Source organism: Oncorhynchus mykiss, chromosome 22 (assembly GCF_013265735.2).
Source record: "Oncorhynchus mykiss isolate Arlee chromosome 22, USDA_OmykA_1.1, whole genome shotgun sequence".
In the NCBI taxonomy this organism is placed as follows: domain Eukaryota; kingdom Metazoa; phylum Chordata; class Actinopteri; order Salmoniformes; family Salmonidae; genus Oncorhynchus; species Oncorhynchus mykiss.
The window spans coordinates 40,834,869-40,851,521 of NC_048586.1; the positions used below are offsets into that span (position 1 = coordinate 40,834,869).

General features: G+C 45.4%; 1 protein-coding gene across 4 annotated transcripts in view; it reads right to left on the reverse strand.

Annotated features, from left to right (window-relative positions):
- Positions 1-307: 307 nt before the first annotated feature.
- LOC110501879 (ly6/PLAUR domain-containing protein 6B) overlaps positions 308-16,653 on the reverse strand; it is a 47,067-nt gene continuing 30,721 nt past the window's right edge. For 3 of the 4 annotated variants that reach the window (XM_036959330.1, XM_036959328.1, XM_036959329.1), the window contains 4 exons: positions 6,128-6,254; positions 5,898-5,996; positions 5,364-5,494; positions 308-3,581 (listed from right to left, as the gene is read on the reverse strand). In XM_036959330.1, the coding sequence (XP_036815225.1) occupies positions 3,384-3,581; positions 5,364-5,494; positions 5,898-5,996; positions 6,128-6,230 (531 nt within the window). In that variant the 5' untranslated portion in view covers positions 6,231-6,254 and the 3' untranslated portion in view covers positions 308-3,383. Of the gene's footprint in view, positions 3,582-5,363; positions 5,495-5,897; positions 5,997-6,127; positions 6,255-10,121; positions 10,552-16,653 lie in introns of those variants that run through there. The other variant, XM_036959331.1, reaches the window with a different exon arrangement.

Consider the following 16,653-nt stretch of genomic DNA (forward strand, 5'->3'; position numbering starts at 1 on the left):
GACCTCAATTTCGAGTTTCATAGCAAAGGGTCTGAATACTTATGTAAATAAGGTATTTCTGCTTCTATTTTTAATATATTTGCCAAAAATTCTAAAAAAACAGTTTTCGCTTTGTCATTATGGGGTATTGTGTGTAGATTAAAATGAATTTAATCAATTTTAGAATAAGGCTGTAACATAACAAAATGTGGAAAAAGTCAAGGGGTCTGAATACTTTCAGAATGCACTGTGTATATATATATATATATATATATATATATTACATTTTATTTAGAATTTAAAGTAATAACTTGTTGTTCTTGTCTATAACTGTTCTGTACTTTCTCATGCATTTGTATGTCGTTTGTAGAGTGCAGTAGCTAATGGGGATCCTAATAAACTAAAGTTAACAGGCAAAATGTTCACTTCCGTTCTCAGAACGTTTAAAATACGTTCAGTTTTACCGGTCAGGAAACTTATGGCTTCATTCCCAGAACCAATCGGGAAACCAAGACTTCCAAGGAACCAAATGTGCTAGGTGCATACGGTGGAGATTGTGCAAATACGAACTGCCCTTTTACGATTCCTCACAAAACTAATAAGGTTAGTGTGAAAATGATCTTTTAGCTTTTGCCATTTCAATGTATCCAGTCAGTCACGGTAATCAAGCTCTGAGAAAACAAGGAACAGCCAGTATTTTATAGCAGTTCATAGGAAAAGTTATTACTTGGTCATAAATAATGCAAAATTCCGTGGTTTCTTGACATATTCATTAGATATCAATAAAACATGATAAGAAGGTTAATTCCTTAGGTCAACCTTTATGTTGCTGACAGAGGAAGTCATAATATCCCTTATCTCTCACAACTTTATGACAATGATCATTTTTGCATATAACTGACCAGACATTGCATGTTTTTATGTATAATTAAATGTCACATTCCATCTTAGTGCTTGTTTGTCAGATTTCCAGTTCTAAGATCAGATGTGATAAAACCTCTTCAGAACATGACGCAGAAACAGGGCCAGTACAAAGCCTGGTGTTGCGTGTCAGCCTCACATGCTAGGATCCATATAAGGGTATGATGCGCACCATATGATCAAAGACATGGGTCTTCTGCAATGTTACTGATAAATGTAGTCTCTAGATTTAAAGAGATAATACCTCTGGTAAATGTAGTCTCTAGATTTAAAGAGATAATACCACTGGTAAATGTAGTCTCTAGATTTAAAGATTATCTAATCTGGTATTAGGTATGTTATTGTGTAAAGCAACATATACAGAATTTTACATTTTTACTAAATCACATTCTTTCCATTTTATTTTAGTTATGTTATATAAAGTTATGTTATACAAAAATACAAGCAACAATATTTCGTAACAATCATGTGCTAAATGTATCTTATTTGTGACATACTGTGGATCAAGTATTCATAAATTGACTTTGACAGAGCTAAGCTCCAGATTCCATGTCTTTCATTGATCGTTTCCCAGAATTCTCCCTAATCCAAAGGGAATGGAACATGCTGTTCCTGCCTGTGTTCAGTCAGTTCATTTCTTCTTCCTGGTCCATGTGGAATCCCAAACAGTGAACACCTGATTAGCATTGCCAGGACCACCATCAGTGGCCATTGGTAAACCAAGCATCAGTCATTATGACACTGCTGTAGTCCTTTGTGATTGATCGATCCATGTGACATCTTTATCACAGATTACCATCAGACTTGTAAAAACACACATCCTCCATGTGGTCCGGTCCAGTCTCGTCTCCTCTATAGGGACCTGGTCTGAGGAACATGTTGGTCTGGTCCAGTCTGGTCCAGTCTCGTCCCCTCTATAGGGACCTGGTCTGAGGGACATGTTGGTCCGGTCCAGTCTCGTCCCCTCTATAGGGACCTGGTCTGAGGAACATGTTGGTCTGGTCCAGTCTGGTCCAGTCTCGTCCCCTCTATAGGGACCTGGTCAGAGGAACATGTTGGTCTGGCCCAGTCTGGTCCCTTCTATATGGACCTGGTCAGAGGGACATGTTGGTCTGGTCCAGTCTGGTCCCCTCTATAGGGACCTGGTCAGAGGGACATGTTGGTCTGGTCCAGTCTGGTCCCCTCTATAGGGACCTGGTCAGAGGGACATGTTGGTCTGGTCCAGTCTGGTCCCCTCTATATGGACCTGGTCAGAGGGACATGTTGGTCTGGTCCAGTCTGGTCCCCTCTATAGGGACCTGGTCAGAGGGACATGTTGGTCTGGCCCAGTCTGGTCCCCTCTATATGGACCTGGTCAGAGGGACATGTTGGTCTGGTCCAGTCTGGTCCACTCTATAGGGACCTGGTCAGAGGGACATGTTGGTCTGGTCCCCTCTATAGGGATCTGGTCAGAGGGACATGTTGGTCTGGCCCAGTCTGGTCCCCTCTATATGGACCTGGTCAGAGGGACATGTTGGTCTGGCCCAGTCTGGTCCCCTCTATATGGACCTGGTCAGAGGGACATGTTGGTCTGGTCCAGTCTGGTCCCCTCTATAGGGACCTGGTCAGAGGGACATGTTGGTCTGGTCCAGTCTGGTCCCCTCTATATGGACCTGGTCAGAGGGACATGTTGGTCTGGTCCAGTCTGGTCCCCTCTATAGGGACCTGGTCAGAGGGACATGTTGGTCTGGTCCAGTCTGGTCCCCTCTATAGGGACCTGGTCAGAGGGACATGTTGGTCCGGTCCAGTCTCGTCCCCTCTATAGGGACCTGGTCTGAGGAACATGTTGGTCTGGTCCAGTCTGGTCCAGTCTCGTCCCCTCTATAGGGACCTGGTCTGAGGGACATGTTGGTCTGGTCCAGTCTGGTCTCCTCTATAGGGACCTGGTCAGAGGAACATGTTGGTCCGGTCCAGTCTCGTCCCCTCTATAGGGACCTGGTCTGAGGAACATGTTGGTCTGGTCCAGTCTGGTCCAGTCTCGTCCCCTCTATAGGGACCTGGTCTGAGGGACATGTTGGTCCGGTCCAGTCTCGTCCCCTCTATAGGGACCTGGTCTGAGGAACATGTTGGTCTGGTCCAGTCTGGTCCAGTCTCGTCCCCTCTATAGGGACCTGGTCAGAGGAACATGTTGGTCTGGCCCAGTCTGGTCCCCTCTATATGGACCTGGTCAGAGGGACATGTTGGTCTGGTCCAGTCTGGTCCCTTCTATATGGACCTGGTCAGAGGGACATGTTGGTCTGGTCCAGTCTGGTCCCCTCTATAGGGACCTGGTCAGAGGGACATGTTGGTCTGGCCCAGTCTGGTCCCCTCTATATGGACCTGGTCAGAGGGACATGTTGGTCTGGTCCAGTCTGGTCCACTCTATAGGGACCTGGTCTGAGGGACATTTTGGTCTGGTCCAGTCTGGTCCCCTCTATAGGGACCTGGTCTGAGGGACAGTAGTTTCACAGTAGGACCAGCCTGGTCAGCCCCAGGCCCAGAGTGGGCAGTAACGTCAGCCAGCAGCAGCTCCACGTCGTCCTAACAGGAGTCTGGGATGGGGCTGAGCTGTAGGCCTGCTGCCTCATGGCAAACACAGCATTGGTGTGGTTGGTAGGGACCTCCACATTGCAGATCATACCCTCACAGCATGACACACACTCCTACAGGAGGAGAACAAGGACAGGGAGAGGAGAGGAGAGAGAGAGTGGAGGAGTGTGTGACAACAAATTCAAAACACAAGGGCAGCAATAATGGCAAATACTTTTTAGATGATTCTACAAATGAGACTGAATAGATAAGGGTTAGTGATTTACTGTGTGTGTGGAGGGGTTTAGGTGATTTACTGTGTGTGTGGAGGGGTTTAGGTGATTTGCTGTGTGTGGATGGATTTAGGTGAATTAGTGTGTGTGTGGAGGGGCTTTACTGTGTGTGTGGGGGGGTTTAGGTGATTTACTGTGTGTGTGGAGGGGTTTAGGTGAATTAGTGTGTGTGTGGAGGGGCTTTACTGTGTGTGTGGGGGGGTTTAGGTGATTTACTGTGTGTGGAGGGGTTTAGGTTAATTAGTGTGTGTGTGGAGGGGCTTTACTGTGTGTGTGGAGGGGTTTAGGTGAATTAGTGTGTGTGTGGAGGGGCTTTACTGTGTGTGTGGAGGGGTTTAGGTGATATACTGTGTGTGTGGAGGGGTTTAGGTGAATTAGTGTGTGTGTGGAGGGCGTTACTGTGTGCGTGGAGGGGTTTAGGTGAATTAGTGTGTGTGTGGAGGGGCTTTACTGTGTGTGTGGAGGGGTTTAGGTGATATACTGTGTGTGTGGAGGGGTTTAGGTGAATTAGTGTGTGTGTGGAGGGGCTTTACTGTGTGCGTGGAGGGGTTTAGGTGAATTAGTGTGTGTGTGGAGGGGCTTTACTGTGTGTGTGGGGGGGTTTAGGTGATATACTGTGTGTGTGGAGGGGTTTAGGTGAATTAGTGTGTGTGTGGAGGGGCTTTACTGTGTGCGTGGAGGGGTTTAGGTGAATTAGTGTGTGTGTGGAGGGGCTTTACTGTGTGTGTGGAGGGGTTTAGGTGATATACTGTGTGTGTGGAGGGGTTTAGGTGATATACTGTGTGTGTGGAGGGGTTTAGGTGAATTAGTGTGTGTGTGGAGGGGCTTTACTGTGTGCGTGGAGGGGTTTAGGTGAATTAGTGTGTGTGTGGAGGGGCTTTACTGTGTGTGTGGGGGGGTTTAGGTGATATACTGTGTGTGTGGAGGGGTTTAGGTGAATTAGTGTGTGTGTGGAGGGGCTTTACTGTGTGCGTGGAGGGGTTTAGGTGAATTAGTGTGTGTGTGGAGGGGCTTTACTGTGTGTGTGGAGGGGTTTAGGTGAATTAGTGTGTGTGTGGAGGGGCTTTACTGTGTGTGTGGAGGGGCTTTACTGTGTGTGTGGAGGGGTTTAGGTGAATTAGTGTGTGTGTGTGTGTAATAGTATAGTATAGCTTCCGTCCCTCTCCTCCCTCTCCTCGCTCCTACATGGGCTCGAACCAGGAACCCTCTGCACACATCAACAACTAACCTCCCACGAAGCATTGTTACCCATCGCTCCACAAAAGCCGGGGCCCTTGCAGAGCAAGGGGAAGAACTACTTCAAGGTCTCAGAGCGAGTGACGTCACTGATTGAAACGACAGGGTAAGCCTAGTGGTTAGAGCGTTGGACGAGTAACCGGAAGGTTGCAAGTTCAAACCCCTGAGCCGACAAGGTACAAATCTGTCGTTCTGCCCCTGAACAGGCAGTTAACCCACTGTTCCTAGGCCGTCACTGTTCCTAAGAATTTGTTCTTAACTGACTTGCCTGGTTAAATAAAGTTTAAATTTTTTTTTTTTTTTTAACGCTATTAGCGTGCACCACCGCTAACTAGCTAGCCATCTCACACCGGTTACACGTGGAGGGGTTTAGGTGTATGGACTTACAGTGTGACCCGTGTCCCTGTGGTGTCTACAGCCAGACGTATGACACTCCTCACGAGCAGCACACTTCTTGGTCACAAACATGGTCTTGCCATGACTGGTGAAATGGTGCACTGTCATACAGAACTGGCTATCTGAGAAAAGACCAATAAATATACATTACAGAACTGGCTATCTGAGAAAAGACCAATAAATATACATTACTCAACTGGCTATCTGAGAAAAGACCAATAAATATACATTACTCAACTGGCTATCTGAGAAAAGACCAATAAATATACATTACAGAACTGGCTATCTGAGAAAAGACCAATAAATATACATTACTCAACTGGCTATCTGAGAAAAGGATGGTTAGCTGGTTTTGTCGTGCATTGGCTATAACTGCATAATCATAAGCTATTATAATAGTGTAACAGCAATGACAACAATGGTCATTTTAAGTACTGGTTAGTCCCATCAGTAATGCCAATGAGAAACAATAAAGACATGCATAATATCTGACAGTATCATTGTGTAACAACAGAGAGAACTCACTCGGTGGACACCACTTGTCCTCAGCCCAGCGGTTGCAGGTGTAGTTGTCCACAGCTCTCTCACAGGTGAAGCACTTGAAGCTCTTAGGGAACGGAGTGGCTGTAAAGAGATGTTTTCACTCAAATTCCTCCTGTTCAAACTTCTCTTTCGATGGATATAAATGTTACTTCAGGTAGTTGACGTCATTGTTGAAGAAATTACATCATTTCAACCAGTAAGCAGAAACGCACCTTCCACAGGAGGTTTGACATTGTAGAAGTTGATGCGATGAGATTTAACCTGGTCACACATTGCCACCATTGCCAGGAGATGGAGAGCGATGGTCAATGACATCTTCACAGTCCCTCTAGCAGTAACCTTCAACACAGACACAGAATCAGGATGGCTCTATAGTCAGGGATTCTAGTTAGTCATATTTGTGAAGCATTGGATGTGATCTAGAACCAGGAGGGGCGGAAATAGAGACGAAGAGAGTAAGGGGTGACTAGAAGGAGTAGTTCATATCGAGACAAACATAAATAAAGAACAGTTGACCCTCTCTGGGACATTGAGAAGGTGGATTACCACGGTATTGAGTAAGTCAATGGTGAGGAGTCAAGCCTCTGAGCTGAAGGGTAGGACTCCAGAGAGCTATTGAATGGCTCTGTTCTTTATCAGGTCTCGGGCCCTCCAGCCTCTGAATTTTGACCTCTGGTCAGGTAACCTGGGTTACAGGTGAGTGGTGCGGGGTAATCAGAGAGATCCGGAGAAACGGCTCAGGGAGCACACTGGCTCACTGGGATCCGCAGAGTCCGTAGAGGGGATACAATGACGATTCCCTCCCTGTATAGCTGATATTTGAGCAGGCAATGGAGAGTAGCCTACAGGCCCTCATAGGGACCTCTGGGGCCACTTATGAGAGGAGCCAAGAGCGATCGACAGCTGCTCTTTTGGGACCTTTGATGAACAGAGCAAACAGGCTGAATCTTGGCTGAACATGTTGTTAATATCACATTATTATTATCAAATTTGTAATCAATTATCATTAATGTAATGGTAGTTGTAAGTAGCAAAGGCAGGCAAAACAGAAGAGTGGAGAGGCCAAAACACAAAGCAGTTTCAGCTGAACACGAGCCTTGTGTCACGTTAAATACTAGCAGCAGATTATTGGGATTCTGCTAACATTAAAATGACAAATTGGAGGCATTTGAACATAGAGAAAGTCTAGCAGAACATTATTGGGATTCTGATAACATTATGTTGAAATGACTCCAATTTGTCAACTAAAATCAAAGAGACAAGTGTCTGCAGGGAGTTGGTCGCAGGATGAACCCCAAGGCACATGATTCAAATATCCAATAAGTTGATTAAATCAACCAAAGGAATTGATTCTACATTGTCTCAAGTCACCATATTTAGGCTCTCTCTCATCTCCAACTGTCCTCAGTCCCAGACTAGAAATTCACTCTCAAAGGAGAAATGCTGAGTCAGAGTTGAGAAAACACACCTTTTGGCATTTCCAAATCACAAGCGGTTGAGTCATCACTCTGAAATGATTACTTAATAACTATAACATTATGGAACTATATTGCAATGCCTTTAGAGTTCGAAAATGCTGACAGTCCGTCATGTATTATTTGTCAAGCAACGATGCCAATGAAAAACAAGATAAAACAAAGCACTATTTTTCCAGAGGCGATAATCATTGAGTTTTCAGACGACACCCATTTCCTCCTCCTGCCTGGTGGTGCAATAGAGGCTGGTGTTGATTCAATCACTTCCTGTGTCTGGGCCGACACCTCAATAACAAATAGACCCAAGTCACCCAAAAACTATTACCATTTTATAACCATTCTACAACACAGACAGTTTCTTTCAGGTTAGCATAGAGCAGAGTTTCTTAATTAAAGTATGGGTCGCGACCCACCTGTCAATGGTTTGTCGCGACGTAAATGTATAAATATTTCATTTCTGCAGTTTTGTTGAAGATCACTGCGCGACCCACACGCTGCAGCGCTGTCGTTCAAGCCACTGACTTGTTATTCCCACTCGCCATCACTCACCGCGGTCATGAAATGGACCCATGATAGCCATAAGTTCTGACTGAGCTCAATCGTCATGAGACGCAAATACAGTGATGACATTTTGTCTCTTTCATACAAACTTTGAGAAATAACAAGGAGTGCCCGCAATGTGTGTTGTGTGGGGAAGTGCTTAGTAATGAGTCTCTCAAAACGAACAAATTAACCTTTCTGATCTCCCCATCCCGGATCCGGGTTCGTGAATACAGACTCAAGCTCATTACCATAACGCAACGTTAACTATTCATGAAAATCGCAAATGAAATGAAATAAATATGCTAGCTCTCAAGCTTAGCCTTTTGTTAACAACACTGTCATCTCAGATTTTCAAAATATGCTTCTCAACCATTGCAAAACAAGCATTTGTGTAACAGTATTGATGGCTAACGTAGCATTTAGCATTAACATTCAGCTGGCAACATTTACACAAAAAAACAGAAAAGCATTCAAAAAAATCATTTACCTTTGAAGAACTTCAGATGTTTTCAATGAGGAGACTCTCAGATAGCAAATGTTCAGTTTTTCCTGAAAGATTATTTGTTTAGGACAAATCGCTCCGTTTTCTGCGTCACGTTTAGCTATGAAAAAACCCCTGTATCCAGGATTGTGTAAATCTATCAGCAAGCTCATTAGCATAACACAACGTTAACTATTTATGAAAATCGCAAATGAAATGAAATAAATATGCCATCTCTCAAGCTTAGCCTTTTGTAAACAACACTGTCATCTCAGATTTTCAAAATATGCTTCTCAACCATAGGAAAACAATAATTTGTGTAAAAGTAGCTAGCTAGAGTTAGCATTTCGCGTTAGCATTTAGCGTTAGCATTAGCGTTAGCATCCAGCACGCAACATTAACAAAAACATAAAAGCCTTCAAATAAAATCATTTACCTTTGAAGAACTTCTGATGTTTTCAATGAGGATACTCTCAGTTAGATAGCAGATGCTCAGTTTTTCCAAAAAGATTCCTTGTGTATTAGAAATAGCTCTGTTTTATACATCACATTTGGCCACCAAAAAAAATCCATAAATTCAGTCCTCAAAACGCAAACTTTTTTCCAAATTAACTCCATAATATCGACTGAAAACATGGCAAACGTTGTTTAGAATCAATCATCAAGGTGTTTTTCACATATCTCTTCATTGATACATCGTTCTTGGACACATGCTTTCTCCCCTGAATCAAATGGTAAAGTGGAAGCAGCTGGCAATTGCGCACCGAATTCGACGCAGGACACCAGGCGGACACTTGGGAAATGTAGTCTCTTATGGTCAATCTTCGAATGATATGCCTACAAATACGTCACAATGCTGCTAAGACCTTGGGCGAACGACAGAAAGTGTAGGCTCATTCGTTGCGCAATCACAGCCATATAAGGAGAGAATGGAAAACAGAGCTTCAGAAATTCTGCTAATTCCTGGGTGATGCATCATCTTGGTTTCGCCTGTAGAATGAGTTCTGGGGCACTTACAGACAAAATCTTTGCAGATTCTGAAACTTCAGAGTGTTTTCTTTCCAAAACTGTCAAGAATATGCATAGTCGAGCATCTTTTCGTGACAAAATATCGCGCTTAAAACGGGAACGTTTTTTATCCAAAAATGAAATAGCGCCCCTAGAGCTCTAAGAGGTTTTAATAAAACGACACGTCCTGACCAAACATCCAGGCACAACATGACGGTAAACCCAGGGAGATATTTCAGGACAGGGCAGAATGCTTCAGGAAACAGGGCTTCGAAAGTGGAAAGGTAAGTCAACTAGCAAGGCATTGTTGTCATTTTATAACAGGTAAATAATAAATATATAAATATAATATAATAATATTAATAATATTAATATAATAATAATATAATATAAACAGAAATAAGGGAGCACTATATCTCATCATAGTAGATGTGAATTTCTCTTTCAAACAATCCTCTAGCCTTGTAACGTTACACAGCTAACGTTAGCCAAAGCAAGCCAACTAGCTACTGATAATGCAACCATAAGAAACAGTACAGATGAAGATTAAAAAATGATCAGGCCTACTGTACATCTTACTGTAGAAATGATCGTTGAAAACAAGTCTAGGTTGGAATTGTTGCTATCACAAGTGTTAATATTTATTCTGAACTGGAATAAACTGATTGAAGCAAGATGCTTTTGGAGACAAACACTCACACATTTCTGGGTTGTTCATCTGAAGCAGGAAGTGGCCTCCTGCCTGACTGAGACAGCAGGAGATGTTCTGATCCAGCTTGGCACCACCTACCTATGCAAGTCAGGGTTCTGAAGTACATAAACAGTGTCATTGCTGAGTATGACCTCAGTGTTGCGCTGTCTAAAGCAGAGCCCAGAATAGACATGCTTGTTGAAAACTTCAACCAGACACACACCTCTCATTAGGAGTGTGTGCATGTGTGTGTTTTCTGGTCTACATTGATGTGATGTGATCAATCCGTTTATTCCAGTTCAGAATAAAAAAAAAATGTATTTTAACAGCCACAGTTCCAACCTAGACGTTCTATCAACAATAATGTATATGTAACGGATGTGAAACGGCTAGCATAGTTAGCGGTGGTGCGCGCTAAATAGCGTTTCAATCGGTGACGTCACTTGCTCTGAGACCTTTGCTGCTTTTGTGGAGCGATGGGTAACAATGCTTCGTGGGTGACGGTTGTTGATGTGTGCAGAGGGTCCCTGGTTTGCACCCGGGTATGGGCGAGAGGACGGTCTAAAGTTATACTGTTACATATACAGTAAGATGTACAGTAGTCCAGATCATAAAAAAAAAATCTGTACTGTTACTTAGGGTTGCACAATCAAAAAGCCTGTGTGTGTTCAGTTATTCACCTGTGTGATGTGATCAATCCGTTTGTTCCAGTTCAGAATTATTTTAATGTTATTTTTTAAAAATCAACAGTTTCAACCTAGACAGGTATGTAAGAGTGTTTTTAAAGGAGAAAAATAAACATGAACATATATTTATGGGTATTTCATTGTTATTTGTTTTTGTCTATATTGTTTCTTTTTTTTTTGGCATAAAGGCAGTGAAATGTTCCGATATTTACGTATAGTTGCATATTTTCCTAAGCTTGGGTCCCAGGAAAACACAGAATTTCTATTTTGGGTGCCAGGATGAAAAAGTTTAAGAACCCCTGGCATAGAGACACAGATTCAACTGCATTGACAAGTCTTAGGATTTTATTTTATTTTACAGCCAATTTTGTAACGATTATCTAATTAAAGTAGCATTGATTGCCCAACTAAGCACACAGACTGATTAGAGAAGTAGTACGTGTAATCCTTCCTTAAAAAAACAGTTCACTACGCCAGGCGGTGAAGACAGTTCACTACGCCAGGCGGTGAAGACAGTTCACTACGCCAGGCGGTGAAGACAGTTCACTACGCCAGGCGGTGAAGACAGTTCACTACGCCAGGCGGTGAAGACAGTTCACTACGCCGGGCGGTGAAGACAGTTCACTACGCCAGGCGGTGAAGACAGTTCACTACGCCAGGCGGTGAAGACAGTTCACTACGCCAGGCGGTGAAGACAGTTCACTACGCCAGGCGGTGAAGACAGTTCACTACGCCAGGCGGTGAAGACAGTTCACTATGCCAGGCGGTGAATATAGCCAAAATGACATGCTAATTAAAACATGAACAGTAGCCTTACCTTAGGTTCAAATTAAGTGAAACCTTATCCACGTGTATGTATCCACAGAGAAAAAGTAAAAGCCTTGTTTAACTGATCTTTCCAGTCAGGTTGAGTGTGACAAGATAGACTCCTGGTTTACTAGAAGCACTAGGAAGTCATTTAATTCCCTGCCACCCCCTCCTTAAATCAGAGTCCCAAGAGGTCAGCAACCCTCAACTTCCTGACACTGCATCAATGTGATTGGATGACAGGTTGGGGGAACTATGGGAACAGTCACTATCTATCAGGAGTGTGTCAGCTACTCTGCCTGCCAGCCCACCTCATTACCAATCACACCACACACACACACACACACACACACACACACACACACACACACACACACACACACACACACACACACACACAGAGAGAGAGAGAGAGGGCAAACTTTTTTTTGAGTTTGTCCAACAAGCAGCTAAAGGCAGCCCATATAAAACATGTGCCTGGGAGAGAGATGAGTCATATCATGACAAGTCATTTTCTCATTCACAAAGCTAAGCCAGGTGGAATCATGGGAAGAGTTGACAGGTTAGTGCATCGATGTACCTGTTACTGAATCACAATCTCTAGTATTGAACAGATAAGTCTGTTGCGGCCTCCTGTGACCTATCAGTTCAGTACTGATGCTCTGTCTCCGAACATCTTAGCATACTGGTAAGTCATTCATCTGCTACACACTCTCCATTATGAAACACTTGAATGGAAACAGTATAATTGATGAGACCGTTTGTGCTCTTTGGAAATGACTAGGTTCTCTCTGGTTTCAGTACGAACTACAAAACATCACCTTCCTTGAACCCTATTCCCCTCCTCCTCTATTCCCTTATTCCTCTCCTCCTTTAGGAAATCAGCAGGTCTTTCCCCTGAAGGTCAACTGGGATCAGTGTAGGAGTCTAGTTCCCATGATAAGGAAGGAAAGGAGTCTGAAATGGGAACAATCCACTTCCAAGCGCGCTCTCTGCAGGGGTCCAGACATTTTTAAGAGGGGTTTTAATCACTTCCAGAGTTCTGAGTTCCGGAGAAGATCAGCTATTTTTGGAAAACACATTCCATTGGAGCGGTGCACCTGACTGGCTTGCTCAGTTAACCAACCAGCACCTGGCTCTGATAACACAGTACATGTGGGGAGAGAGGAGAACGCAGCACAGCAGCCTTTTATTCCCCCAGCTTTTATTTTAAGCCCCTCGGCTTTGCTTCACTGAGTCAGGTTGCAAATTGCCCCTGTGCATGCTAACTGCTAAGGATTTTTATTCTCCATGTGGGTTACCATGAGAAGCTCATATTGTATTTAAGGCAGTTGGCTTTCTGGTGAATTCCTCAGTATATGGCCACGGGCACACTAAAATCTTTGCAGTCTGTTGACTGTTGACCCAGGAGATATGCATGGAATAACTTTTTAATAAATGATTTAGTATTGATTTTTTTTTTAAATATCTGTGTCCATATTGTCCATGAGTTTCTAGTAGATAGACAATATGGTTCAAGAAAAAAAATGGCCTATTTAATGAAAAAAGCATTTAAATCAACAACAGCATTATTTTAAATTACCTCTGCAACTCGTCCAACTATTGACTTTTTTCACAACTGCCACCAAAACACTGACAAACAAATACATATTGACATAGTAGTATTTGATTTGATTTTGATTTAGTAAAAACAATAAAAGTGTGTAAAAAAAACAAGGATATTTAATGTGGAAGCCTTCATATTATACACCAAATGGTATTCACTAAGTTGATGGTTTATATTTAGGATAATGATTTCCAGCTTTGCCATTCTATTTTTTATTGTTTAATTATTGTATATATTTCACGTGATAAGGCCACACAGATGTCAAGAGATAATTACAGACACCTGTGATAATCTGAAGTACCCAAAACGGCCACTAGATGTCTTGTGATAGAGCACATAAAATCCCTTAAAGCTGCAATATGTCACTTTTTAGGCGACTCAACCAAATTCACATAGAAATGAGTGTTACAGATCTGTCATTCTCATTGAACGCAATGAGAAAGCAAGCGGTAAATCTGTTCTATGTGCGCTATTTCTATGCTTCTCGTTTTTTAAAGTTTAGTTTTTGCATACTTTAAATATGGTGCCTGGTTTACTTTAAATAGCTGCTCAGTTTACTTTAAACATTGTGCCTGGTTAACTTTAAATATGGTGCCTGGTTAACTTTAAATATGGTGCCTGGTTAACTTTAAATATGGTGCCTAGTTTACTTTAAATATGGTGCCTGGTTTGGTGCCTGGTTTACTTTAAATATGGTGCTGTCACGTTCTGACCATCGTTCGTGTGTGTTTTCCTTGTTTTAGTGTTGGTCAGGACGTGAACTGGGTGGGCATTCTATGTTGGATGTCTTGTTTGTCTATTTCTATGTCCGGCCTGATATGGTTCTCAATCAGAGGCAGGTGTTAGTCATTGTCTCTGATTGGGAACCATATTTAGGTAGCCTGGGTTTCACTGTGTGTTTGTGGGTGATTGTCCTTAGTGTTACTTTGCACCAGTTTAGGCTGTTTCGGTTTTCATTACGTTTATTATTTTGCACTGTTTGTATTTGGATTCATGTTGCTATAGTCACAATAAACATGGATCGCAATCTACACGCCGCATTTTGGTCCGACTCTCCTTCTCACCAAGAAAACCGTTACAGAATCACCCACCACAAAAGGACCAAGCAGCGTGTCAACAGGCAGGAGCAGCGCGAGGAGACGCGCAATAAGGATTTCTGGACATGGGAGGAAATCCTCGACGGGAGAGGACCCTGGGCTAAACCAGGGGAGTGTAGCCGCCCAAAGGAGCAGCCCAAAGAGGAGGTATGGACATGGGAGGACGAATTAGAAGGAAGAGGACCCTGGGCTCAGCCAGGAGAATATCGCCGCCCCAAAGAAGAACTGGAGGCGGCGAAAGCGGAGAGGCGCAGATATGAGGAGGCAGCACGACGTAGCGGATGGAAGCCTGAGAAGCAGCCCCAAAAATTTCTTGGGGGGGGGCTAACAGGGAGTATGGCTACGCCAGGTAGGAGACCTGGGCAGACTCCCTGTGCTTACCGGGGGGCTAGAGAGACCGGACAGGCACCGTGTTATGCAGTGGTGCGCACGGTGTCTCCAGTGCGGGTGCATAGCCCGGTGCGGTATATTCCAGCTCCACGTGTTGGCCGGGCTAGATTGAGCGTCGAGCCTAATGCCATGAAGCCGGCTCTACGCAGCTGGTCCCCAGTGCGTCTCCTTGGGCCGGCTTACATGGCACCAGCCTTGCGCTCGGTGTCTCCGGTTCGCCTGCATAGCCCAGTGCGGGCTATTCCACCTCGCCGCACTGGCAGGGCGACCGTGAGCATTCAACCAGGTAAGGTTGGGCAGGCTCGGTGCTCAAGAGCTCCAGTGCGCCTGCACGGTCCGGTTTTTCCAGTACCACCTCCACACCCCAGCCCTCCGGTAGCAGCTCCCCGCACCAGGCTTCCTGTGCGTGTCCTCGGCCCAGTACCACCAGTGCCAGCACCACGCATCAGGCCTACAGTGCGCCTCGCCTGTCCAGCGCTGTCGGAGCCCTCCTCCTCTCCAGCGCTGTTGGAGTCTCCCGCCTGTCTAGCGCTGTTAGAGCCTTCCTCCTCTACAGCGCTGCCGGAGTCTCCCGCCTGTTCAGAACTGCCAGTCTGCAAGGAGCTGCCAGTCTGCAAGGAGCTGCCAGTCTGCAAGGAGCTGCCAGTCTGCATGGAGCTGCCAGTCTGCATAGAGCTGCCAGTCTGCAAGGAGCTGCCAGTCTGCAAGGAGCCGCCAGAGCTGCCTGTCTGCAGGATGCCGCCAAAGCTGCCAGTCTGCAAGGAGCCGCCAGAGCTGCTAGTCTGCAAGGAGCTGCCAGTTAGCATGGAGCAGCCAGGGCCGCCAGTCAGCATGGAGCAGCCAGGGCCGCCAGTCAGCATGGAGCAGCCAGGGCCGCCAGTCAGCATGGAGCAGCCAGTCAGCATGGAGCAGCCAGAGCTGCCAGTCAGCATGGAGCAGCCTGTCAGCATGGAGCAGCCAGAGCTGCCAGTCAGCATGGAGCTGCCAGTCAGCATGGAGCAGCCAGTCAGCATGGAGCAGCCAGAGCTGCCAGTCATCATGGAGCAGCCAGTCAGCATGGAGCAGCCAGATCTGCCAGTCGACCAGACTCTTCCAGATCTGCCAGTCGACCAGACTCTTCCAGATCTGCCAGTCGACCAGACTCTTCCAGATCTGCCAGTCGACCAGACTCTTCCAGATCTGCCAGTCGACCAGACTCTTCCAGATCTGCCAGTCGACCAGACTCTTCCAGATCTGCCAGTCGACCAGACTCTTCCAGATCTGCCAGTCGACCAGACTCTTCCAGATCTGCCAGTCGACCAGACTCTTCCAGATCTGCCAGTCGACCAGACTCTTCCAGATCTGCCAGTCGACCAGACTCTTCCAGATCTGCCAGTCGACCAGACTCTTCCAGATCTGCCAGTCGACCAGACTCTTCCAGATCTGCCAGTCGACCAGACTCTTCCAGATCTGCCAGTCGACCAGACTCTTCCAGATCTGCCAGTCGACCAGACTCTTCCAGATCTGCCAGTCAGCCAGACTCTTCCAGATCTGCCAGTCAGCCAGGATCTGCCAGAACCGCCAGCCAGCCAGGATCTGCCGGATCTAACTACCTGCCTGAGCTTCCTCTCAGTGCTGTGCTACCCATCAGTCCCGAGCTACTTCTGTCCCGAGCTGCCCCTCTGTCTCGAGCTGACCCTCTGTCCCGAGCTGTCATTAAGAAGGGTCACCTATCTAGGGACGCTAAGGAGGTGGACTAAAACTGTTATGGAGTGGGGTCCACGTCCAGCGCCAGAGCCGCCACCGCGGACAGATGCCCACCCACACCCTCCCCCATAGGTTTAAGTTGTGCGTCCGGAGTCCGCACCTTGGAGGGGGGGTACTGTCACGTTCTGACCATCGTTCGTGTGTGTTTTCCTTGTTTTAGTGTTGGTCAGGACGTGAACTGGGTGGGCATTCTATGTTGGATGTCTTG